The following is a 27,543-nucleotide window of genomic DNA, read 5'->3' on the forward strand; positions in this document are numbered from 1 at the left end:
AGAAGCAGGGTAGGGGGTGGGGGTCATCCAGTGGGGCTGAGGCCCAGGCAGTGCAGAACTAAGGACCAAGGAGCCTGGAGGAGTGACTGGGTCTTGATCAAGGGAAATTTTGAACACCTTGTTAAGGAGTTTATTCATGACCAGACATTTGAGCTAGAATTTGATGTGATTCAATACATAGTTTAGGAAGATGACAATAGAAGTATAGGGAAAGTAGTAAAACTAAAGCTAAGGGTCAAAAGTCAGTAACATTTCTCAATTCCCAGTACTGAGTAAGAGAAATTTTATTAGGGTAGGGTGGAACCTACCAACATTCACTATAGGATTATGGCAAACAAGCCAGGAGACTCTTAAAAGCTCCTCTGTAAAATAAAAATTATTTTTTTATAACTCAATAATTCTGTGAGAAATTTGGCTTCTAGGTAAGTCTGTAGCCCCATCTGATGGGAACAATGAGGCCTGGACTGAGTACAGCCAGCGGGTATAAAAAGGAGGGAAGATTAAAAACAACTCTTTAGCTCCACCAAATGCTAGTGTCTCCATTGATTGGTCAATAAAATACCCCTTGACTCAAGCTGGAAAAACAAACCAAGTTAGACACACAATTTGCTATCATAGTGGGCTTCCTATTTGGTCCCTATTGGTCTCTGCCTATATTAGACCAAAGCAGGCCAAAGTGGAGTCACCTAAACAGCACCCGAAGTGACCCTTGAAGGACGGAAATATCATTCCTTTGATTGAAATGGGGCTTAACTATTGATTTCCAGCAGACACAGGGGTAGGGAGAGCAATGATCTACACACAGCAGGTGCTCAGGTATGACCACAGGTGAGGTTTCCACAGACCAAAAAGAAAAACTGTCAAGCCATCATTTTTACCACACTGAAAAAAAATGGAACAAGAGGGTTTTTTTTTATTTGTATAAAATATATTGTTCTTCCAGGCTGCAGTGAAATAGTTTCTATTTAATTGCACAGAAATCCTAAGAAGGTTACAGCAGTGAAACATTAAAATTCTAAGGGCAACTAATAACATTAAAACTTTATAGCCCCAGATAGAATAATTTAGACAAAAACAACATGAACATATGTTTTGTGTAATAATAACAAACATTTATAGCTGTCAAGAGAGAAAAACACAGGTTTATGCACACCTTAATGGTGTGCATGGGTGAGCATGAGTATATTTAAAACATAATATATTACAAAAATGACAGCAGGCATGGCTCTTCTGGGTACTATGTTAAATCAATGAATAAATTACCAAAAGTGAGCTGTGGCTGTTTGGATGTGTAATTGAGCTTAACGTATGTAGTGTTATTTCAAAAGAAACTGTTCAAGGAGTTTCGAGCCCAATCCACTCTGCATCTATCCTAGGCAGTTTACAAATAGCAATAAATGAAACTGTTCCACAGTAGGAAGGAGGTTTAGTTATACACATTACTTAAATTGTGGAAAAGTTAATTTTAATATGCTTTATAGGAATTGAAAACAAACTTATAATAATTTGCTTATGTTCACCAAACTGGAAATTGAGACGTTAATACTTGAATTTAAATTTATTTTAATTATTTACTGTATGACTCACAAAATCACTCAAAATTATCTGTATAACCGAAAACAAATACATGCAGAAACCCCTTATAAGTATATGCTTATTATTCTACTTGTTTTAATTACACCATTCGAATTCCACACTTTTTCAAAAAAATATTAGGACTATAGAATAGGAAATAAATTTTAAGCTTGTTTATGCCAACAAGTTATCAGTACTAACTGTGCTGCAAACAAAGCCATTAATGTGATTTTTAGACTAAAAATAACTTCTCATAATTTCCTTTCTAATTATAAGGCTGTTTGTCTCACTTAGCAGTCTACCAGTTTTATGAAACAGGAAAAGAGGTATGTTTTCTTATTTTTCCCTGCACTTTTTTCCTAGCCTTAATTGTCTCATATTTTTCTGTCATATATAATGCTATGACCCTTTCACCTAGGAAATCTGAAACAAAATTCCTGAAGAATTAAGTCCTGAGTCTTTTGAATTACAGACTTTGCCAGGTAGCCAAAGGGGCTCCTCAACAAGTGTAATTTCATTTTAGGAGACTGCAACTTCAAGTAATTTAGAATCTTATGATGGGCTCAGGGACCAACCATGCTGAGTCCTTATTTTTCATTTCATTTCTATTAATAGGGTCATTATAGCACGGCTGATGCAGAATGCAGGAATGTCCTGTGTTTTATGAAAAGGAGGCTCTTTTTCCTGGAACAGCGTAATTTCATCTGTCCTATTAGTCCAGTGCTTTGCTGTCATTTATGGCCACCAAATATGAGTACAATGAGCATCTTCCAATGCTCCCTACCATTGTGTGAGGCCCTGATTCATAAACCCCACGACTTGCTTTTCACATGGCACTACGTGAATAGCTTCTTACCAACACTGAAAATAACAAATGCAAGTTTGTACTTACTGAGATCTTGTTAAACAAAACAACAATATAATTAGATAGGAGATACTTTTTCTGCATTTTCGGCGTCACTTTTACTCACACTGTCACTGTTAAGTCACTTTGCCACTCTATTCTCTCCTCCCCAGTGTCACACAAACCAAGCAATTTACTGATTGAGCCTACCATGAATCCACCAGGGTTTCCATGGTTTTATGAGTGGATGATGATTAACACAGTTGGGACAGTCAGACAAGCCAGACAGTGGAGTCTACCTGCTGCTCAGTGCTGGTTAGGAGACCAAGCTAGTACTTGGACAGAAACTACTGTTACAGACTGGGAGTTTGAAGACTCAGCCAGATATGCTGAGATAGGATCAGAGACTTTCACAGGCCACTCTTATTTTAGGTGACCCATTTTCCTTTTCAGATTTAAACTGAATCCAACAGAATTAATGGTCAAGGAGGGGGATGATGTGGGAAGTGGAAACGGATTAGCAGCTAGGTCAGTGTTAAATCAACTAAGCCAGCTGTCATGTTTCAGGTGCTACACCATGAATTCAAGATCGAACAGGAGTAAATAATAAACACAGTCATAGAGGCAGTTTTACTGTAGATTTCTAAGTACATGTTAACCAAGTCGTAATATCAAAGACCCTTGACAAGGCATCACAATCATTTCCAACAACAGCAGAATTTCTATCATATTTTAAGACTTCAGATCCTGTATCACTTCCATCTTGGGATCTAGTTACCTTGGGGGATAGTGCTGGAGCATAAAAAATGAACAGGAAGATGTCAAACACTGAGCCTGTGTGGGCAACAGGACCAGTATTTTTCACTGAAGAGAGAATCACAGGATACTGTGACCTGTGTTGGGACTCATGTTTTGGCCGGCTAACAGCTCTTAGCACCACCGCTGCTGCCATCACTAGGACCACCCAAAGTCTGATCATAAGACTTCAGCCACGAGCCGGCGCCGCGGCTCACTAGGCTAATCCTCCGCCTAGCGGCGCCGGCACACCGGGTTCTAGTCCCGGTTGGGGCACCGGATTCTGTCCCGGTTGCCCCTCTTCCAGGCCAGCTCTCTGCTGTGGCCAGGGAGTGCAGTGGAGGATGGCCCAGGTGCTTGGGCCCTGCACCCCATGGGAGACCAGGAAAAGCACCTGGCTCCTGGCTCCTGCCATCGGATCAGCGCGGTGCGCCGGCCGCAGCGCGCTGGCCGCGGTGGCCATTGGAGGGTGAACCAACGGCAAAGGAAGACCTTTCTCTCTGTCTCTCTCTCTCTCACTATCCACTCTGCCTGTCAAAAAATAAAAATAAAAAAAAAAAAAAGACTTCAGCCACGAGTACTAGAGATTCTTAGTAGTTTTCTCCAGGTTCTACTTCCTATTTTCTTTTTCAAACTCATTCCCTCTGCCTCTTGTTGTAGACTCCATCTTTGCTTCAGACTCAACCTTTGGCCTGCAGGCCCACCTTCTCTCTAGGTGCTGTGCCTCCCCTTCATTCCATGTCCCACTCAAAGCACCTCACCATAGCACAGAACACAGCCCTGGCTCCCTACGCACCACTGCATGAGAACAGGGAGTCAAACTCCCACTCCGACAGCAACTACAAGGGTTTAGGAATGTACCGAATACCTGTGGTCATCTTAGGAATCATGTATGAATTAGCCAACCGACTCTGATATTTTTATATACATATAATCTAATCTCTTCAACAAGACAAGGAGGGAGGAAGGTAACATTACCACTTCTCATTTGCAAATGAGGAGACAGCTGCGAGGGAGGGGTTTTCTGACTTGTTGGTCCCCAGTGTCAGCACATTCCATTTGCCTTATGGCTTATGGATATATGGACTTATTTTAAGCTCTCAATTATCCAGCTCTGGAATTATGTCTATTTGTCTCTATCATTATTTCTAGTCTCAAGGTTCGTTCCTCTCCAATGGAAGTAACTGATAACACTAGCCTTAAAAAAAGCTTGCATGTTTCATAACCTGAAAAGCAAATGAATCACTTATTTTCACTATTATATTATGTTATATATTCTTATTACAGCTTCAGCTTCTTTGAAATATTAGATTATCAAATCAACATTTTCCTTATCATAAAAATTACTTAGCTATTAATAACATATTACAATTAAGAAGTACTAAGTAGCTAAAAAAAAACAGTAAAAACTCAATAGTTTTATAGTAGTGTGCTCTTTCCTTCTCTAACTTTTGGTACTTTTTCAAAATATAATGCAATTCTCAGATGCATTCTATTAAGAAATAACTTTGCAAAGGTTACAGGAAACAAAAAAAAAAAACAAATGCAAAAGGAGATACATCTTACTGAAATTGCATATTTAAATGTCTGTCATTTTAGTTTTACTAAGGTTTGAAATGCAAAGCTAGGTAATTTTTTCCACTAAAAAAAAGAACTCCACCTCAGTTTTAACCAACTGGTCTACATTCAGTAGTATCAATTAAATCAATTTAGTTCTACACAATATTTTTAAAATAAAGTCCATTTTTTAATTTTTACTTTGTCTTTTTTTTCTAAGAGAGAAAGAAAGAGCTGTCTTTCATATGTCTGTTTACTCCCCAAATTCCTACAACAGCCCAGGCTGGGACAATCTGAAGCCAGGAAACCCAAACTCGATCAGAGTCTCCCATGTAGGTGTCAGGACCCCAAGTCCTTGGGCCACCACCTGCTGCTCCCCAGGTGCACATTATCAGGAAGCTGGAACGCAGAGCCATTCCAGGACTAGAACTCATTCTATATGGAATGCAAGCATCCCAAGGCATGTCTTAATCAGTGTGCCAAATGCTCACCCCACAAATATTTGAAGGACTAAAAAAATTACTTAAAAGGACACCCACATAACAGAGATTTTGATTTCTATTGTGAATTTTTTACTTATTCAAAAAGCATTTTTGGAGAACGGTTTCAGAGCGATATACTGCACCAAGCACTGCAGTGCACAGAACAATGAACAAGAAATGTTCCCCCCTTCAGATAGCATGCAGCCCAAGAAATGTCTTTAACACGAAGTTGAAAGCAAATATATATGTGTAAATATATATGGAGGTATAAATGCTATGAGTACATTGAAGAAACTGAGAGTCATGCTGACCTAAATGAGTGCTGGATGGGAGAAAGGGCCCTGGAGTCACCACTTGTGTAGAGGAGGGTAAAAGGCGGAGATGGGTAAAGATACGGAAAGCTGAATGAGAACAACACAGGGAAAAAAAGCGAAACCATGCAGTTTTGGAGACTGGAAGCAGCCTCATGTGGCTACAGCAAAGGCAGACAAGGGAAACTTAAAGGAACAAAGCTAGAGAGGAAAGAACTTTAAAGGTAGGCAACAAACGCCCCTTCAGGATTCCAAGCAGGAGAGTCACAGAGCAAATGAAAAAAGGCAGGAGAGGCACCAACAGAAAGATCAGATTTGGAGGCTACTTTTAGAACGACGTCTTGGGGAACCTGAGGGCTTTGCAGAGGTCAGAGACAGGGGGAGCTAGAACAGATGAAGGAGGCAGTAAGCAAGGGACAAAGCCCCCAGGTTCTGAAAAAAACAAAAAACTCCATTCGGTTTATCTTGTAAATTGGTGTTATGTGCAAGATTTACTTTGGAAAAAAAAAAGTTGGCTTTTTTTTTTTTTTAACTGAAAGCCACCAGTGAGGATCAAATGTTTTATTTTTACATTAGGAAGCTAAGACTAAGAGATCATTTGATTTGGCAACCAAACAGATGTGAATGAACACTAAAGAGAATAATTTCAGTAGAATAACTGTGGCCAAAGGCACCATATAGCAATATGTGAAAAAGAAATTTTAAAAAAAGATATGATTTGGGGGAAAAAAGTAGAAGTATTTTGAGATGTAACAAAATTTTAAATCGTATCTTTCTCACAGCAATCTATTATGTTTCATTAAAACAATGTAATTGCTTAGGATGCTGTGTCCCTAACACAGAAAATATCAACTCAAACTAATAGCTAAAAGAATGAAACTATAAGAAAATATTAAAGGCAGGACATATCCAGGGTTGGTTAACTCAACTGTTAGTGATATAAAAAACCCATCCTCTATGGGAGGTTCTATCCTATTCTGAATTGGAGAGTATATATATATATATATATATATATATATATATATATATTTAATAAACTTTATTAAGGTGAAATAAAAAAAAAAAACATCCTTTCCCTCTGCCATCCTTGGCATGTAAAGATTGTCCTCAACCTACTCCATTCATGTAACGGAATGGCCATCTCTGCACAGCTTCTGGTCCTTGTGCAAATACACAGTTTGTCTCTTTCTATGAGGCACAGAACCTTCCCCAAAGCTCCTCAGGGACCACTGTTTCATATCTCACCGGCCAGAAGTACATTAAATGGCTGTGCTTAAACCAATTACTGACATGGGAACAGGGGCCCCAGTGGTTGCCTGAAGGATTCAATGTTATTCACCGCCTTGGCTGAGGAATAGGGTCCTCCTTCCCTGAACAGCACAGTATGGAAGACAGTGGCTATGGAGACAAAAGAGGTGGCTCTATTTGGAAAGAGGAGGAGGAAAATGACCTGTTGGTTAGACAGACCACAGTGCCTGCTAAATTAAACTTAGTAAACATTATTTGATGCTGCTGTTGATGATTATATCATTAGTGCAACATCCCCAACCCATTTCCCTTTCATAAAGAGAAGTGTGCCTATGCTTCCTAATATCCAATTTTATCATTTATAAGAACTATCGATTGCCTTGGAAAAGTACACAAAACAAGAGTTTCTATTTCAAGGCAGTCATTGACAGAAGGCTGTTGTGAGAGACCATCTACTTAAAATGCAGGATCTCCAAAGAGATTGTATCTTGCAACTCTTTTACCTGATTTCCCTTTTGTGTATCGGCCCAATAGAGAATAGTCTTTAAGCTTTTTGTGTACAACAGACTAAAAGAATCTGCAGAAAATGATAGAAGATGCTATTTGTCAAAGGTCTGAAGCAGGAATACAACGAGAATCTACTACACAATTGGACAAGATACAAAAGTAATTACAAAGGAAGAAAAACTCTCAGAACATCAAATTTACCTTTATTCAACAGAATCTCTGTTCAAACCACTGTTCCCTGTCCTAAATTGTACAGCTAATAATTCTTAGCCTCCAACCAAAAAGGGAAAGTTTCAATTATTGATATAATGTTTGAACTTATTAAGAAATGAGATTACTCCATTTCATTCTAAAGTGCAATAAAAATGAGTAACAGCAGTATTTGCTTGTGACTTTGAAAAACCCATTTTGTTTTCTGTTCAGTAATATTAGTTTAATTTACCTGAGATAAACATTCTGATACCAGAACAACATTTGTGAGAACAGAGAGACCTAAAAACTGCCCTTTTATGCAGATATTGTTCTTAGAAGAGTTTACCAAGAAGAGGAATGACATGATCAGAAATCAGGGTCAAAGTAAGAGCACTTGCTAAGTGTATAACTGGCGAGGTTCTGGAATCTTTAAGTCTCCAGTAATGGGGGGAATTCCAACACATTAAACTGGTCTACAACAGTCATTATCACTGATACCACGGAGCCTGCTTAGCATCAGAATCATCCTGCTGTGAGTTTACATCCTGCTGCGACTAGTTTACTTTTGGCTAGAAATGAAAGAGAAACTCTGGGCTTAAGGGAATTTAAGGGGAAAAAAGAGCTAAGACAGAGAGGAGTTCTTCAAAATTCCTCATAATTTAAAATGTATAGCCCTGTAGGGTATTGTTGTGCAACAGTTTAAGCCTCTGCTTGGGACACCTGCATGCCATAATACAGTGCCTGGGATTAAGTCCCACCTCCACTTCCAATCCAGTTTCCTGCTAATACACTTCACTGGCAGTAGATGATGGCCCAAATGTTTGGGTTCCTGCTACCCATCTGAGTGACCTCGATGGAATTCCTGGCTCCTGGCTTTGGCCTGGCCAAGTCCAGCCGTTGTAGGCATTTGAGGAGTGAACCAGTATATGGAAGATCTCTCTTTCTCCATCTCTCCCTTTCCTTCTCCACCTCTCTCCCTCTCTGTCACTCTGCTTCTCAAATAAATAAGTAAAACGTTTAAAATAACCTGTAGCCCTCAAGTTATGGATGAGCTTTCAGAAGTTATATAAATATGGGAAGTTCAAATACATGGAATACATGGACAAAACCCAACAAATTAATTTCTGGTGTCACAACTGGAACAAAAGTTCTCATAAGAGATGAATAATTTTACCGGTTTTAGTTAAATAGTCTAACCATCCAATGAAATTCAATGTCCACAACCCCCCTCCCCCAAGTATATAGTGACAGCCTGAGTACATGGACCAGGTAACAAATGAAAGAAAGGTGTTACATAGGCTGTGTTCCAGAAAAGGGAACTGAGGTCTTTTTCACAGACCCTGTATTTCACATAAAGGTCTACAAGAGTGGAAGCTATATTACGTCAGCTAAGTCCCATTTGTCATTTACTAGAAGGTTGTGGGTGTATACAGATTACAGTGGACCGAATATAGTATGTCAGAGATTAGACTTTGTTAGAGATTCAAATAGTGGTATGATCTAGTTCTGCCCTTTGAATTTATGTCAATTTAGAGACCTTTATCTTCTCAGGTTCAATCTCACCTAATCTTGTTAGAGAGCTTTAGAGCAAGAGTACAAATTTCATCAGCTAGTGTATTGGTGAGCTACAAAGTCACATTAGAGGCTTATAGTTTTTTTTTTAAGAAGAAGCTATTTTCTGCAAGCTTGTTCAAACAAAAACTTAAAAAAAAACTAACAAGATTTTAAAACAATTAACCAACTAGACTTGCCTTAAGGAAGTACTACTGTCATAAAATCCTACTACTTCTATTTTTATGGTATTCATTACTCCGTATTTTGGGAAAATTAAGTGACATGGCTCTTTTAAAGGTTAATTTAGGAGGAAGAAGGGTGGGAGTATGGATGAGGGGGACGGTCGGGTGGGAAGAATTACTATGTTTCTAAATTTGCATATATGAAATGCATGAAGTTTGTATACCGTAAATAAAAGGTTTCTAAAAAAACATGAAAAAGGTTAAAGATTTTTAAAATAAGAAAAAACAAGGAACAAAAAAAGACAATTGAAAGTATCATGAAAGAGGATAAAGTGAGATTCTGTGTTTACCTTTAAAAACAATATTATATATCAACCAAATAAAATTATTTAAAATGTTTTTAAGCTCAAATAACACATAAATGAGTAAATCCAAGAAGTGTGTGATATAGTTGATGCCCCATAGAGTGTTCAGTCATGGCAGAATAAAATCACCTTAAAAGTTAACCATAAAAGACACAAATAGAAGTGCAAAACAACAATGGAAATGGTGTCATGAGACTATGTGTGATTAAGGACTGAATCCATGGTATGAACGATAAACACTATACAGTTTGGAGGAACAGTGAGCATGCAGGTCTGGAACAATTGTAGGAAGTCTCTCTTAAGAGGATGAGACTTAACTCTGGTCTCTAGTCCCTCCCTCCACTCACATCACTGCTCCACTTACGAATCACATTCAGTCTGCCTTCATTCTAAACTGCCTTCCTTCTTGACTGCTGCTTCCTACCAACATTCCTTCTTCCTCTCCTACCTTAGAAGATGCATCTTTCCTTCCTAGAACTCATAGCTTCACACAGTTCACTCCTTCTCCCAAATCTGAATCACTGTGCCAATAAATATCCATCTTCTTTCTTGTTCCTCTTGGAATTATCGTCTTCAATTGTCCCCTTTTCACTAGTCCTATTCTTCAGCTTATTAACAAGCTCACCCTCTCCCATGAACGGTTCTTTTGACACACATCCTGTTAGTCCTATAGCTGCCAGAATTCTCAATGGCAGGGATGGGGGGTTCACTGCTGAGCGAGCAGTACTGAAATTGAGAGTATCCCTGCTCTCCACTATTCCACATTTTCCAAGGTTCCATCACACCTTTACTTTATTCTCAGTCAACAGTCCCTTACTTGTTAACATTGACTTCCAAGGCCACATGTAACATTACTATTTGGACTGCCAACCCTACACCTTAAGCATGCGCCTCTACTTTAATCTTCAGGCTTATATTTGCAAATGCGATAGATAGATAAATAGATAGAGACTGGATTTGAAAGTGAAACATGTTAGCCGGCGCCGTGGCTCAATAGGCTAATCCTCCACCTTGCGGCGCCGGCACACCGGGTTCTAGTCCCGGTCGGGGCGCCGGATTCTGTCCCGGTTGCCCCTCTTCCAGGCCAGCTCTCTGCTATGGCCAGGGAGTGCAGTGGAGGATGGCCCAGGTGCTTGGGCCCTGCACCCCATGGGAGACCAGGAAAAGCACCTGGATCCTGGCTCCTGCCATCGGATCAGCGCGGTGCGCCGGCTGCAGTGGCGGCCATTGGAGGGTGAACCAACGGCAAAGGAAGACCTTTCTCTCTCTGTCTCTCTCTCACTGTCCACTCTGCCTGTCAAAAATTAAAAAAAAAAAAAAAAAAAAAAAAAAAAAAAAGAAAGTGAAACATGTTAATTTTCTTTAGTGGAGTTATAAGCCACTCACAATTTCTTTTTTTTAATTTTTTTTTTTTTTTTGACAGGCAGAGTGGACAGTGAGAGAGAGAGACAGAAAGGTCTTGCTTTGCAGTTGGTTCATCCTCCAATGGCCACTGCAGCTGGCGCACTGCACTGATCCAAAGCCAGGAGGCAGGTGCTTCTCCTGGTCTCCCATGGGGTACAGGCTTGGGCCATCCTCCACTGCCCTCCCGGGCCACAGCAGAGAGCTGGCCTGGAAGAGGGGCAACCGGGACGGAATCCAGCGCCCCGACCAGGACTAGAACCCGGTGTGCTGGCGCCGCAAGGCAGAGGATTAGCCTATTGAGCCACGGCGCCGGCCTCTTTTGTATACTTCTAACCATGCTATTTACTCTGCCTGGAATGCTCTCCCTCCAAAACCTTCCTACCACCAATTTAGCTGAACATCAGAGGTTGCCATAAAATCTATCTTATCTTGGGGAGAAGTGGGAACATCCCAGAACCCTTTAGATTGAAATACTATCCCATCCCTGGATTTCTTTATTGCTGTGTGCTTATTATACTATTTATTGTACATTCTGCTTTTATTTAGAATTATGTATGTTCATATCCTTCCCTACTGCTATGCAGTGAGCAAAGAGAGGTGTAGTGTCTTATCAAGAGCTTCATCATCACGTATAGCTACACATTAAATAATTATTAATGTCAAGGATGGGTAAGAGCAGTATGGATAGAATGAGACAAGTAACAGCAAAAACAAAGGGAAAAGAAAGGGGAATATTAAGGTGGGAGATGCCAGGTAGATAAACGTGAAGATTCATGAAAAGAAACAGGGACATGAGTCTTGACTAAGCATGTAGAACCCAATGTCAGTGGAAGGAATTTGGCTTTTACTCTGCCACAGAAAGTTTTAAAAGAGACAGTCTCAATAAGCATGATTATCAAGTATGTGTTCGAAAGCTAAGTTACTCCATCAGTAAAGTGAAAATGATAACAGGAATTAGGACTCCTAGCATGGTAGGGAAGAATGAATCAGACAATTCAGGTGCAAGGTGCGATATGAGCATAAGCCAAGGGAAGCTTGCTGTCAATGCTAACTTCCATAGAACATGCTGTATAAACACACCCACATTCAAACACACACATCGTTCACAATTAAATCTAAGGTGTCTAAAGTAAGTTTCTCTGGTCTTGCTTTTTAAAGTTTGAGAAAGGAAAGAATGAGAAAGACAGAGAGAGAGAGAGAGACCATCCGACCCATGAGAACACAACTGTCCATGATACTCACTTGCACAGCCTGTAGGGCCGTTGCCTCTAAATGGTGGCCAAGGTTTTTAGTTTCTACTGCATGTCACTGGACTAATGCTTCCTTCCTTTATGTTTCCTCTTCTGTTCCTCTTCTTTCTTCTTTCCTGTTGCCCTGTGCCTTTGTTTTACTCTCTCGCTTTAGGCTTCCTTTTGTCTCCTCACCCCTCTCACTCAGCAATGTCCAAGACCCTGCTTTGCCCTGCAGGGTGCAACACTAAACAAGAGTTTATATATAAATGATGAGAAACCACCACCCCGAGAGAAAACAAAGTGGTCTGGAAGCTGCAGTGAGATGGGTCCCTAAGCTCCTGCCCAGCAGGAACTCCCATCCAGTTCACGTTTCCTTCATTTAGGTGCAGTGGGCAGCAGAACGGGAATGCTGTGTGAGTCCTGGTGGCAAAGAGCACTCAGTACTTTGATAGCACCACTACATAAATGACTACTTTTCAACTGAATTCTGAAGAGGAGGAAAACGCACAATGTGGTTATCTAAATGCCTTCTGACTTGTCTAGATGGAAGAGAGAGTCTGGGTGTGAGAACAGTTAAACAAGCGTTTGGAGTATTTAGGCTGTTGAGTGCAGGTGTGTGTACATTTTAAAAGCTGCTGTTTTATAAGAAGTCCTAGGTGACTCAATAAACCAAGAGCCAGGGTGGAGTAATCCCTTTAACAGGCAGGGCTCTCCCTGGCTCAGCCCGCTCTTCTGCCAGAAACAACACATTCCTGGAAAAAGTGTAAATTACACACTGAGGTCATTGTTTCACACTTTCAAAGAATTTACTAATTTAAAGCATTTTTTTAAGAAGGGATTCAGTGTCTTGCTTTCTTTTCATGTGTTAAAATAGAATTTAAAAAAAAAAAAAACTTGATCTCCATTACATTTCAAAAAGACCCTCTACTGTGTTTACTGAACTCGCATTTAAGTAACCTTTAAAATAGATTGAAGCACAAAATGTGAGCTCTGCTACTAAAGGATGGCTGTTTTCCATAGAATGTAACTTTGCATCCAATACCATGCATCTTTGCAACTTCAGATATTACAGTCAAAGATGAGGACCAAGTAGGAAAAAAGTAAACTATCTATTCACATCCATGATGTTTTCCATGTTGATTGGACACACCAAAGAATTTCACTGCCAGACTCTTGCTGAGCCAAATCTTCCCACCCTCCAGGCCATCAGGAAGTATAGTGTGAAAAAAAAAAGATAAGCTATGGTCTCATGTAACATATAGGCCACAATAAGAATGATCTTCAGCTGTCCTTTGACCTAATGTATATATTTTTATTTTCTAAATCACCTTGTCAGAGTAGCAGGCTCTTAATTTTTTTTTTCTCATCTTGGATCCACCCACACATCTGATAATATGCAAATTTAAGTGCCTCAAGGAGATTAGAGGAACTATTTTTCATTCGATTCTATCACAAATTTAGTAACCTCACTGATCTTCAAAGAAGTAACTCACTTTTGTTTCTGTCTTTCAAAAATACTTTTGAAGAAAAGTTGCCCTTCTGATAACAAAAAAAAAGGACTATTGAAAAATCTACAATAGAAAAAAGAGTTCTCCCTAGGTACTGCAAACCAGGACTATGTTTATATAGTTCAGCAGGAAAGGAAGTGGATCAGATACTGGCTTTTAGGGAAAATTCTGCACAGAAGAAGTGGAATTGGTAATACATTTAGTACTCATTTGCTTGCATCAAGAATCCTATTCGATTTCAATCTGCCAACATCCTAATTAAGATGATCTGAATCTTAGGTGATCTATTATTCTAGATTTAAGATAGCCCAAGCTCCGTTAGACAAGATGTTACACTGTGTGCTTACACTGAAATGATAAGACCACTGAGCAGAAAAACATGTCTTCTCGCATGTCTGGCCCAGCACTGGGCAGAGTTCTCTGTCAGCGTTCAATAAATAATGGCGAGGCCTGTGCTGTTGTCCTTCTACTACTCTTAGCATAATTCAGTCTTACCATATCATTTCTAATCCTTTTGACAATATATACGTGGGGTCTTTTCATAACAGAGAAAAGTGACTCAAATAGTTCTTTACACATGTGTGTATCACTATGTGTGAGATGAACAACATATCTTTGCAATTCCCATTCACTATCTCAGTGTTATTTCTGAAGATTCTACATTAAAGAATATGCTAATAACTTAAGCTTCTGAACCAGAGTGAAAGGAATGCAGAGAGTGTGTTTTGTCTCACCAATGACTGGGAAGATTCAATACCAAATACCATTCGTGGAGGGTAACATCCAGTTGTACTACTACCTGAGAAGTGCAACACAGGAAAAAACAAACAAACCAACAAAAAATTAAAAAAAAAACATATCTTATAAAGACATCACCCAAAATCAGCTCCTTAATATCCCTTCAGCTAAACAAAGTTATTCATAATCCATTGGTATAGACACTGGAATAAGACTTGTACATTTGATAAACAAAACTTGATAACTCTAGACTTCCTCTCTGCTGACATCTGAAGTAAGGTTGGCTTGTCAGCAGCACATCCAAGTTCAACACCATGCAGGCTTCCACTCTCCATGATACACCTAATTCAAAGGCCACGCATATGTCCACTCAACCAATACCTGAACCTGTCATTAGCAGGGCTGAGCAAACATTGTAAGAAACTTCTCCCAGCAGGCATTGGGTACAGCACTGGAGACATGGTTTGGGATGTTCATCTCCCATACCAGAGTACCTGAATTCAGGTTGTAGCTCTGCTTCCAATTCTAGCTTTCTATTAATGTACAGTCTGAGAAGCAGTAAGTGAAGCCTTAAGTATTTGGGTCTTGACCACCCCAATGGGAGACCCAGAAGGCGTTCCTGGCTCCTGGCTTCGGCCTAACCCAGTCCTGGCTATTGCAGGCATTTGGGGAGTAAACCAGCAAAAGGGAGAACTTCCTCTCTCTCATTCTGTGTGTGTATGTGTGTATGTGTGTGTATGTATGTACATTTGCCTTTCAAATGAAATGAAAATAAAATGCTAAAAAAAAAATTTCTTTTCCTGCTGTTGTTGAAAAGATAACATCGATGACTGTTATAATCTGGTATCCATTTCCACTGGATGATAGTTTCTGTCTAAGAGCACCAAAGAAGGCAGAAAAATCAAGCCCAATTCTAAAGTTCAAAGTTCTAGTCTTGTTTCACTAAGGAAATGAAGATATTGGTGGGGGCCCAGGCTAGCTTACCCCTGGAGGAGCTATAAAGTTTTTCAAATTTACAACAAAATCTTCAAGTATTATTCGTTCTGTAAGCCTATGTGTTTATTTTAAAAGGACAAAGAAACTGTTGTTTTGTACTCTGAGTGATGCAAAGTTTGATATGTCATGTGGGGAAATCTTGGCCGCAATTCCAAGACGTCTGCAATGATGCGTGCTCTATGGGTGAAAAGTAAAAACACAGAGGATAGGAACATGTTAAAGGAGGAAGTGTGCAAAATTTAAAACTCCTCTTTGGCCTTCAGGATCTTTGGTTTTTGCCTTGAGAGGTCAGAAAAGGAACGCAGCCTTTGTTAGGCATGGGAGAGTCATTGTGGTTGGAAATGCCCACAAGCCCTACACCAGTGAAACACTTAACACGGAAAGCCTAATTGAAGGTGATAAACTTTTACCAAGCTATCTTAAAACACATAATTACTAGCATATTTTCAGTTCTTGGATGTGAGTGCCAAAGCTTTATTTCTCCAACTGGTGAATTCTGTTCTCGATTTCCATGTATAAAAGATCTCAGAGTCCTGGGAAAACACTTTTTTAAAAAATGAAATACAACAAATAAGGTATGCTGCCAAGTCCTGGGGGAGAAGTTTCCCGGAGTCTTTGAATTTCCTCCTATCCTCCTTCTTTACAAGATTTCTAAGACCAAGTCCTTTTCTGCAGTCTCTCAAACAAGGTAAAAAAGAAAAATACCCCCTAGATATATTCCTTAGATTTTCTATTATGCTTCTTAAGCTCCCAGTAGCTTCTGAAGTAAACCTAAGATGAATTCTGGAGTTATTTTTTATTATGTTTTAATTTTAGTTCCTCTTTTAGGTCTAAGATGAAATAGATGATCATAACTGCTATACTTGGAGATGCATTTCATGGCACAATTTGTACACGACCTGTGCAAGGTCACTTCATGGAAAAAGGACTGGCGTGATGGGTAAGAAGCAGATTCCAGCTTTCAGTCTTAAAGAACTTCAGGGTAGCCCATTGAAGCTGGCTCTATTTAGTGCCACACAGCAAAAAAGACCACACGCACACACATTTTATGTTTAAGTGGTATATATTAGACATATTCTGGAATAGAGTTCTCTCTCTGGCTTGGATTTTGTCAATCAGAGACATAGCAGGAATTATTGTTTGAACTGTTGGTCACTAGGGACAATCGTTTGTCCTGGTGTAAACCTCAGTGCCAAATGCAAAGTCCTGGGTTCCAGACAGACCACATGGCTGTAGTCTTCTTGGTCTTTGTATGGGCGGTGCTCTCAGCTCATTTTCACCCTGGCAAAAATCCTTTCCCCGTCCATTTACAACATCAACTCTCTTGTAAATCCTGCCTCAGTACCCCCAGAAAGGGTTACCTTCTTCCCTGTGGATTCATGGCACTTTGTATCACTGTTTTTAGTAGACTATTTATCAGATCAATTATCTGTTAATTTATTGTCTCCACCACCAGCATATGAAGGCATATATGAGGCTACTTAAAAATGCTCCTGGAAAAATGGACTAGGGAAAAAAATTGAAACCCATGCACAGTTTTTTCACAATATGCAATCTTCATGAATATCCTGAGGATTTCTTTCATTTTTTTTTTAAGATTTACCTATTTATTTATTGGAAAGGCACAGTGAGAGAGAAAGACAGAGACACAGAGAGATCTCCTATCTGCTGGTTCACTCCCCCAATGCCTACAACAGCCAGTACTGGGCCAGGCCACAGGCATAGGCAGGGAGTCCATCTGGGTTTCCTACCTGAGTGTCAGGGAACGTATTTGCGCCATCATCTGCTCCTTCCCACGCACATGACCAGGGATGCTCTATCAGAAGCAGAGCAGCCCGGATTTGAGTCAGCCCTAGGATATGGGATGCCACTGTTGCAAGCAGGGGCTTAACCAGCTGTGCCACAAGCTGACTCTCCTCTTTTTTTCTTTTCTTTTTTTTTTTTTTTTTTTTGGACAGGCAGAGAGGCAGAGTTAGACAGTGAGAGAGAGAGAGAGAGAGAGAGAGAGAGAAAGGTCTTCTTTTTCCATTGGTTCACCCCCCAATGGCTGCTACAGCTGGAGTGTTGTGGCCGGCGCACTGCGCCGATCCGAAGCCAGGAGCCAGGTGCTTCTCCTGGTCTCCCATGCAGGTGCGGGGCCCAAGCACTTGGGCCATCCTCCACTGCACTCCCGGGCCACAGCAGAGAGCTGGCCTGGAAGAGGAGCAACAGGGACAGAATCCGGCACCCCAACGGAGACTAGAACCTGGGGTGCCGGTGCCGCAGACGGAGGATTAGCCTAGTGAGCCGCGGGCACCGGCCGGCTCTCCTCTTTTCTTTTTTCTTTAGGATTTACTATGTGCCAAGCACTCTTCTAAGCCCTTTAGGTATGCCAACTCTTTTAAATCTACATCATAAGCCTTTGAGGTGAATATCATCATTACATTGCTTCCACAAATGAGGAACCTGAGGCACAGACAAGTTGAGTAATTTTCTCAAGAACACACAGCTCGTAAGTGTCAGTCCTTGAACTTGGGCAGTCTGACATGAGCCTGAGCCTTTTGGTAAGCCTGTATTTGCTACAGGGACTAAGAGAAGCAATGTATACCATTACACACATAGGAAGAAAGATCATTGTGATTTCTCCAGAGTTTCTCAAGCTTGAATTTTATACTACATATGCTTTGTCTTAAAGAGATTTCACATTTACCCCTGAGAATGGATGAGTTTATTGGTCCAGAGAAAATGCAGCCCGACTGGGAAGGAGAGAACAAGCCAGGAGGCGGAACGCCTGGGGTCTCAACCTCTACTGCTTCATCTAGGTTGCCTCCGGTTTAGACACCTACACCACAGGGCGCACAGGCTGTGACGGATGTGACCTAACAGTGCTTTGGGATGGAAATCCTATTAACAAGAAAAACAAGTTCCTGAACAACAGGTGAGGCTCAGGCAGTGTTACTTTTGGAGGAATTCAAATAGAGCATTTTTCTACTTCTTTGTAAAAGTGAGGCACCAAATCATTATGAACCGGAGGTATTTAGTTTTCCTCCTGATACTGAATTCATTTCTCAAGTCCCCTCAGTCCAATGTCATCTATTTTATATTTTGAATGACCATGTAATTCTTATATATTTTACAGGTATTCTCTATTTTTATAGTAATTCTTGCTTATGGTAGAGATATAGGGAATTCAGACATTTAAATATATAAAGTTGCATATTATAGACCATCTCAATTTTCAAAGTTCTCTTCTAAAACATTATTTTTAATGTCTATGACACTTTGCAGTAGGATATACTTTAATTAAATAGGTCCCATTTTCAGTATTTCTATTGATACCAATTGTTTCCTACTGTAAGTAACAACAAGACACCTGCTGGCTCCCTCATGCTGTGCGAGGGTCCTGTTCTCCTACAGGCAAGGGGCCCTCTGACTACTATGACAGTACCTGCCTGGCAGCTTCCTGGAATGCAGATTCTGGGCCCTAACCCAGGGGTTCTGACACAGTCTGGGAAGGGGCCTGGGCAGGTAGCTCTTTTTCAGAAACTGGTTTTACCTTCCTTGTGAGAATTCTCTCTCTCTCTCTTTCTCTCTCTCTCTCTCTCTCTCTCACACACACACACACACACACACTGGGTTGTCATCTTCATACCACTTCCAAACCTCTACAAAAGGAGCTGACTTAAAAGTGTCCGTTTCAAACTGGCCCTGGCAAGTGGAGTTGCTTCTTTTCAACACAGCCATTTTACTAACTTAGGGGACCGCACCATCTCTGCACTGAGACTTTGCCACACTCTCACCCCACCCCTACCCCTTCCCCTACCCCCAACTCATTCCACCCCACCACTGATGCAGGCCCCACACCGCTGCCAGGGGCAGGTTTTATCCTGAAGTTCAATCACAGTGTTTCCCTGCTTCTCCCAAAGCATCCTTCAGCCAACCACAGGCCCTCTGGTTTGCCTGGCGCAGTACTCCCTCTCTAACCCTCCTGGCCTGCTCACCAAATGTCACTTCCTCAAAGAGGCCTTCCACGATGCCCTGGTCTAAGTCACATCCTCCTACCCGAACTCGTCTCACTCCCTTTCCTTTTCTTTCACGGCACATCATCATCTGCAAAGGCAGGGATTATTAGACTGAAATCCACCTCCCAAATTTGACCACAAGCTCTATGGGACGGGTACCAAGTCTTACTGTCCACCTCTAATGCCTGGCACCAAACTCCGCCCTGAGCAGTGCCAGCGAGGGGCAGTGCCCTAGGTAGTGAAGAACGTGGGCTCTAGGACCAGGAGCTCAGATTCAAATCCCAGCTCTGCAACTTACCAGCAAGTTGCTTAACTTCTCTGTGCCTCCATTGTTGATCATAACAAAACTACTTTATATACATTTGTTGTGATGATTGAAAGAAACTATAGATAAGGATGTAATATAATGGCTGGCATGTAGAATGCACCCAATACAGGAGAGCTTTTGAAAAGTGGACACTCGGTATATTTTCGTTAAATAAAACACAACACAACAGTGTTTTAGGTGTCTTTTCTCACCATCCTTCCCCACTATAAACACACAACCAATCCATCAGCCCACTCAACTTCTCCCTGCAGCCTACCCTTGCAAATAGTTCCACGTCTACCCTGAGAAGTTCGCTGAATCCACTCCCCACTGCATATTAGTTCCAGCTTTGATCCTTTCATCACATCACTTTGTAAAATATGTGCTCATGTGCCAAGTCACCTCTCTTCCTTCCTTCAAGTATTTCCTGAAACATAACCTCCTCGGAGGAGCCGCCTTTAACTGGAGCTGAACTCATCATTCTGTCCTCTGTTTCCAACAAATAAGTGAAAGGTCATCGTTTGAGGTTCCAGAGCTGTAAATCGTCTCAGCTTTTCACGGGCTGCCCGGGTCTGAGCATGCCAGGGCTGGCTGGCCTCCCCTCTGCCTGCCTTGAAGAATGTGAGCCTAGGAGGGCGACGTGTGTGTTTAACTTGCTCTGTGGACATTCAGCACAAGGCCGATCCACATGGAGGCTGAAGAAAGGCCATTTGATGATGATTTACTCACTTTGTCCATGCCAGGAATTGAAACCATGAGCTCTTCAATCTGTTTGCCCCATGTTACAAGACACTTTGATACTGACTTTATTATGGGACTGGTTTTCTGCATTTACTTTTCTCTCTCTCTCTCTCTCTCTCTCTCTCTCTCTCTCTCGTGCACACACATACACACACACACACAGGGAGCGAGGGAGGAATGGCATGAATATATCAAATTAATAAAGGGATTTCCACATTGTGAGTTCAAAGACACCTGAAGAAAGCATTTGGCATCAGAAGGGACCTCATTGAAAGTCCAGCGGCAAGTACTTGTTGTATTCGGCGCATGTGCCATTACGGAGAACTTACACTCAGAACAAAAAGATTTGTAGCAAAGCATATGACCTTCTTCCCACCACAATGACCATCCCCTAATTAGGCAATGCATCTGATAGTCATTAACAGGAATGAGATAATGAATCACTTTCTCTCTTCTTTGTTAATTTGCTGTAACCAAGCGGCTAATGGATGTCAGAGCTGAGTGATTGCACTGATTATAGTGATTTATAGTTGCAACAAAACAATTTAAAACCATTCTGATTATTCATGTTAAAGATGCTTTATGTTTTGTTTACTAAATGTTTTATGTCCCCGTCTCCCTCACCCTCACTGTAGGACCATCCTCCTCCTACCCTACCACTTTTCACAAAAAGACCCTTTCCTGGAAAACTTGCGGGTTGTAGGCTTTGTGGGTTTGGTTTGGTTTTAAACTGAGCCATTTCCCTGTGTTGATGGAGATGCATAAAGTTTACCCACGAGAAACAAAAAGCCTTCGGGGTGGAAAGAAGACTTCAGTGGTGCCTAGTTCAAAAGCAGGCGGAAATAAGAGGAAATAAGGCAAACTTCAAGCCACTTACCTTGGGGCTTCCTGTGCCTCCCTCATCCTCCACAGACACATCAGTAGCCAGGATCTCGGCTTTGATGGCATCCAGAGCCCGCAGAATCCAGCTGTGCTGCCGTCTGATTTGCCTCTGCAGCTCCTTCCACTGACTGGCGATCATCCGCAGCATATCCTTCAGGCCTTCTCCAAAAGGAGGGGAAAGCACAGGTTGTGGACTCGACTGCATCTCTGCCTGCTGCCGCTGGCTTAATTTTTTTTTAATTTAGTAAGTGAGGTGGCTATTTCAAACAATGCGCATATTTTTAAATGACCTTTACCATCACCTGCCTTATTAGCGTTTGTCGCTCAGAGACTGGCAATTCATGATACAAGGCATAAGGGCACAAAAATGAGATTGCCACACAGATGCCTGGTTTGGAAAATGACCTAATGTATTCATGGAAAAAGACACACGTGGGACAAAAATCAACACGTATGAAGTTCCGAACACTTGAGCTCCACATCCCGAGTTAGAGGCCCTGGGGTTTTCTGGGTAGAGACCGTATAGTGCTCAGAAAGATGGACAGGAATAGGTGAAGTCAGCTCAGTGAGAAATACAGGCAACAGGCCGGCATGAAGAGAGCAGTTTCAACAGTAGCACATCCGATCACTGCAGTTGTTTTCTTCTTCAGCTGCAGTAACCTCAAAGTCAGAGTCTGATTGTGCCTCCTCCTAACAGACTTCTGCTCTCAGAGTAACCAAATAACAAAACTATTTTGTTTATACTCTATGCTTCATAAAAACATAAATACTGAGATGAGAATCGTTGAAAACCAAAAAAAAAAAAAAGTCTGCTAATGCAAAAATCAGCAAAGAACATGAGAAATGCTCATGTGTGTGAATTGGCAGGGAGACCATCAGACATCTCCAGAATGCCTGCATTATATCTGTAATGTTAGCTACAAGTACCCTAATGCATATGCATTATAACTATGTGCTCAATTCTCATTCATTATTGTAAAGTTATTTCCAGAGCACCTACATCAAAAAGCATGTCAATATGAAGTTTTCAGGAATGTGATTTCAATTGAAACTCAGGTGAACAGCAAGCCCAAAATAAAATGAACAGACCATTTGGAGGCAGTATTTCATCTGCTAAGTATCACAGCATTGTATGCAGTATATGAAACATTTATAAATCCTGAAGGTCAATCTGATAATGTAAATATTAATAATACATAAGGAAGTGAATATATGCAGTAATTTACAGCAATGCTTCTTCATTCTTAATAGTCTGGAGACATAAAGACTTGCAATATTTCAGGAGGATTTACCTGCTTTGTGGGATGCAATGAGCTCGAGAAGTTGGTGTCCTTCCTCCTCCACGGCTTCCTTGAGAGCACAGTGACTGTCTACGTTCAACTTAAAGCTCTGCAAGGGAAAAAATATGAGCATCAAACCCCGGCAAGGCAGTCACATAAAAAATATCCATACAAAATCACCTGCTGCCTCTTTTTTTTTTTTAATCAAAAACCACACAGGCCAATTTACCCATAGACAAACTAATTGGTAGTGCTAAAAGCTATTGATATTTGGGATCTGGGCTCAAAATGTTCCCATTCGATTAGCAGAGTGCATCTGTTTGGAAACAGCTGACAAATTGAGAAATTCATTAGGCTTTTATGAAGAGTCACATCCCGTAGGCTATACCAAGAGTAGCAGTGTTCTATAAAATACACTGAATTTCCACCAGCCCATATGAGCACTTTTCTTCACTTTTAGAAATGTTAGTGATAGCACTATTTATGAAGCCATAAAAATTGGCAGCATAAAATATATTAGCTTTATGTGCACATATATAAATCCGTTCATACAGTAGTGCTTCATTCAGCTCTGTTTCTCAGCCTTCACACAAACCACACAATATGGAAGTGGGTTTAGGTGCTTTACTGAGGAACCAAATGCTTTTGAAATCCTTACTTTTTATAAGTTTGTTCCTTAAAAAGTGACACTGCTTTACAAATGAATACATCAAGCACTAAGCACATCAGGGTCATTTTTCTCTCATGATAGTCATTCAGAAGACAAAAACTGGGGCCGGCATTGTGACAGAGCAGGTTAAGTCCCAACCTGTGACGCCAGCATCCCGTGTGAACACTGGTTCAAGGCCTGGCTGCTCCACTTCTGATCCAGCTCTCTGCTAATGAGCCTGGGAAATCAGTGGAAGACGGCCCACATACTTGGAGCCCTATACCCATGTGGGAGACCCAAATGGAGTTCCAGTTTCCTGGCTTCAGCCATTCTGGGGGTGAACCAGTGGATGGATGGCCTCTCTAACTCTGCTTTTCAAATAAATACTTTAAAAAAGAAGACAAAAACTGCTATCGTGGTTGAATACCACCTAGGAGCCCTGTCTTCCAGGCAGGCTTCTCTAAAGTCTCACGGGCAGTGAGCCACTCCCTTCCCTTTGCTCCTTTAGAATTTATCAGACTGTTCACTGTCGCATTCTATCCCTGGCCACCAAATTGAAGAATTACCGGTTTCACATTTATCTCCATCTCATGTCACATACAAGGTGTTTGATAAATGTTTGCAGGAACAGTGGATATCTGTTGAACTTGATCAATAACATTCTCTGAAGGGGTAGGTTTTAATTTAAATATTTCAAGAAACACATATGGTATTTCAAAGATATTTCCACCTCTGGAATGCTACAAGGCATTCCAAACACTGGCAGTCTGATGCAGAGTGATCACCGTCATAGTAACCAATACATTGAATCAATGGTTAGTCTTCAAGATGCAAATTCATTCCTTGACTAAGTGAAACAAGCATAGATTTAGAAATACTGCTTGCCAAACTTTAGCTCCACCATGATAGGGCTCCAAAATATACAGCATGCTTTGCTGTCATTCATTGAGTATTAGTCATATACACTGCACTGTACTTGATGCTAAGAATGTTTGACAGAAGTTAGAAATGGTACAGACCCAGTTGGAATGAAATTAGGCATTCGTCCATTCACTTAGAAACCATGTGCTTTGCCTATTATGTTCATCCAGCTGGGTAACAGAGACTGGGGGGTGGGGGTGGGAAGCATGGTCTCTGGCATTATAGGGTTAACTGCACAAGAGCCACAGCTCCAACTGTCACAAGGAGAACAAAATGCAGCGTGAGTCATCCCGGACATCCACTGGTGAGTCTGGGCTGGGCTCTCCTTTTCTTAGAGGAGAAAAGGGGTCTTTCTCAGAAGACAGAAATAGAATTATCAAAAGAACACAGAGGCCGGCGCCGTGGCTCACTAGGCTAATCCTCCGCCTTGCAGCGCCGGCACACCGGGTTCTAGTCCCAGTCGGGGCTCTGGATTCTGTCCCGGTTGCCCCTCTTCCAGGCCAGCTCTCTGCTGTGGCCAGGGAGTGCAGTGGAGGATGGCCCAAGTGCTTGGGCCCTGCACCCGCATGGGAGACCAGGAGAAGCACCTGGCTCCTGCCTTCGGATCAGCGAGGTGCGCTGGCCGCAGCAGCCACTGGGGGGTGAACCAACGGAAAAGGAGGACCTTTTTCTCTGTCTCTCTCTCTCTCTCACTGTCCACTCTGCCTGTCAAAAAAAAAAAAAAAAAAAAACATAGAAAATGAAAGATGCAAATTGGGCTTTGAGGTATGAAGATAAGAATTTTGACTAAATAAAACCCAAAACTGACCCCAAAATGAAGAATAATTTAATCTGACTCCAGGCATAAAATACAGGGATATATGAAAGAAGGTGATAATACCAAGTTTCCCCAAGGGTTGTTCACCATTTCTTGTATTATTCTCTTTTAGCTACAGATAATTGATTAAATAAAACAAACTAAAGCAATGCTTCTGAACAACCCAAACAATAAATGAAATTAAAAAATCGAACATTTATTTTTATTTTAGAGGGAGAGAGCAAGAAAGGGGAGAGAGAGAGAAAAAGAAAGAGCTCCCACACTCTGACTCACTCCCTAAATGCCCACAACATCCGGAACTGGACGAGGCTGCAGCCAGGAGCCGGGAACTCAATCCAGGTATCCTACATGGGTGACATGGATTCAACCCCTCAGTTCATCACCTGCTGTTCCCAGAATGTGCATTAGCAGGAAGCTAGAATCCAGAGAGGAGCCAGAACTGAACCCAGGTACTCTAACATAGGTTTCCTAACAAGCTTCTCTTAATCACTAAGCCAAATGTCACCCCAACATTTATTATTTTATAGTCAAAGCACAGCTGCTTTTTGTGACTGCTGTAGAAATTCTTCACTCTGAAAGGATGCCACACAGACTGAAATACGTGTGTATTTCAGGACGAAGCGACATGGAAAAGAGAAACACTGGCAGTCAACCTGACGGCACCAACACTTACAAAGAAATCTATTCTAGAAATTTCCTCATAGTTGTCAATATAGCCTAGTGCTCTATTTGATTCCCTGTTTACTCACAACAGACTTGTGTTGAATGGTTGGAAATCATGAGCCTCAAAAGAGGTGCATCAGGCCTTTCCAAGTGTCAGAGCAAAAAAGAACCTAAGGACCGTTAAGTAGGCCGGGTAATCTGACAGCATTGAAACCAGGAGTACAGAACAGATGCAGCTGGAACTGGCTCTGCCTTGAGATGATGTGGAAACATTTGATTAGGAAATTGGAAAATATGAGGTATTCATTATCACGCAAAAAATAATCTGATAAGCTTGCTGCTGTAGAAAAGAATCATTTAACATAACTATTACCTAAATGGGACAATATTGCTTGATTTTCAGGTGCACCCATTACCCATTAATAACATCAACTAAGGAATTCACAATGGGCCTCTGAGAAGGCAGCCAAGCGGGCACATTAACAAAATCGTCAATGAGATGTCTGGCTGCTAAAGGATTCTGTAATACGCATTCCCCATTTTGTTCCCACCTCTTCCCTGGAGAAGTAAGCTTATACAAAAGGGGTTTAGTCTTTTTTTTATCTTTCCTTAAATTTGATACTTGGACACATTTCCATTCTTGTGCTACTAACACACTTTGTCAACAGTGCCTGATGGTTCATAATCCCGATGCAACATCCATAGCACTCCCTCAAAATGCAGGGCGTTCTCTGGACACCAAATTTATGGCAAGAACATTGCCACAGGCAGATACCGTGGCCTATGTCACCGATCATGTGACATTCCATAAACATGAGCAATCTGGGCCCGGGGAACACCGGATCTTTTTGAAAGCAGTGTGGAACTAAATGACTAGAAGAGAATAATTTCAGAGATGGAAAAATACAAGGACTAATATAAAGCACTAGATTATCAAAAAGATGACACATCTGGATTTGACCAGTGGGCATTTCCATGACTACAACTGCTGGCATCAGCAGAGATCTGCATGTGTTACTTCTCGGCCAGACCCAAATTCAGACACGCTCACTGATTTTCCGTCATCATAATCAGACTTCACAAAGCAAATAAAATAATACATCTAACTCTGTTCCAGCTACATTTCTAAGTAGCCCAGTTTGACAGTAGTATGAAGGCCATGTGGACATGAAAAGAATCCAAAGACATGCATGCCTTGATGAAAATAAAACAATAGGAAGGATGATAATTCATGAGCAACCACCAGTATTCACAGATATGGATCCCCTGGTATAGGAAATCTGGGGAAGAGCGTAACGAAATTCAATAGTTGGAAATATCTAAAGTGGGTGAGTCTTAGCAGCATCAAGTCACGAACACAGACTTCTAACCACTACATGAAATATTCTGTTGGGGGCCACTTAGTTCCATGATTCATGTGATGTTTGTGAATAGTCAGAGAGGCCTAAAATACTTCCTGAGACTTTCCTGACCTAATTTTAGTTTCTTAAAGGTGCAAATTCATAAAACAAATATTTATTGAGCAGTCTCTGCCAGGCTTATTGAAATAAAAGTTAACAATACACAATCCTGGTTGTCAAACAACTGATAGTCTATTGGATGAATGAGATAAGAAAACAAGTAGCTTTATATGTTCCAGAAAAGATAAATGTGTAATTAGGGTTTGGTACATAACACAGAGTGGCGGGGCCGGAAGTAAACTCGGTACTGATATGCTTTCCCCAGTGAGATTCAAGTTTTGCTGTGTTTTGTTTTTAATGAAACTGTTATGCTGCATTCCATATGGGTGTGA

General features: G+C 41.1%; 1 protein-coding gene across 11 annotated transcripts in view; it reads right to left on the reverse strand.

Annotated features, from left to right (window-relative positions):
• Nucleotides 1-27,543, reverse strand: part of AKAP6 (A-kinase anchoring protein 6) — a 618,005-nt gene that overhangs the window by 213,613 nt on the left and 376,849 nt on the right. For 8 of the 11 annotated variants that reach the window (XM_051822153.2, XM_051822151.2, XM_051822152.2 and 5 more), the window contains 2 exons: nucleotides 22,714-22,810; nucleotides 21,417-21,583 (listed from right to left, as the gene is read on the reverse strand). In XM_051822153.2, the coding sequence (XP_051678113.2) occupies nucleotides 21,417-21,583; nucleotides 22,714-22,810 (264 nt within the window). The remainder of the gene's footprint in view (nucleotides 1-21,416; nucleotides 21,584-22,713; nucleotides 22,811-27,543) is intronic. The other 3 variants (XM_051822154.2, XM_070053773.1, XM_070053775.1) reach the window with 1 other exon arrangement.

This window comes from Oryctolagus cuniculus, chromosome 12 (assembly GCF_964237555.1).
Source record: "Oryctolagus cuniculus chromosome 12, mOryCun1.1, whole genome shotgun sequence".
NCBI classification, from domain to species: domain Eukaryota; kingdom Metazoa; phylum Chordata; class Mammalia; order Lagomorpha; family Leporidae; genus Oryctolagus; species Oryctolagus cuniculus.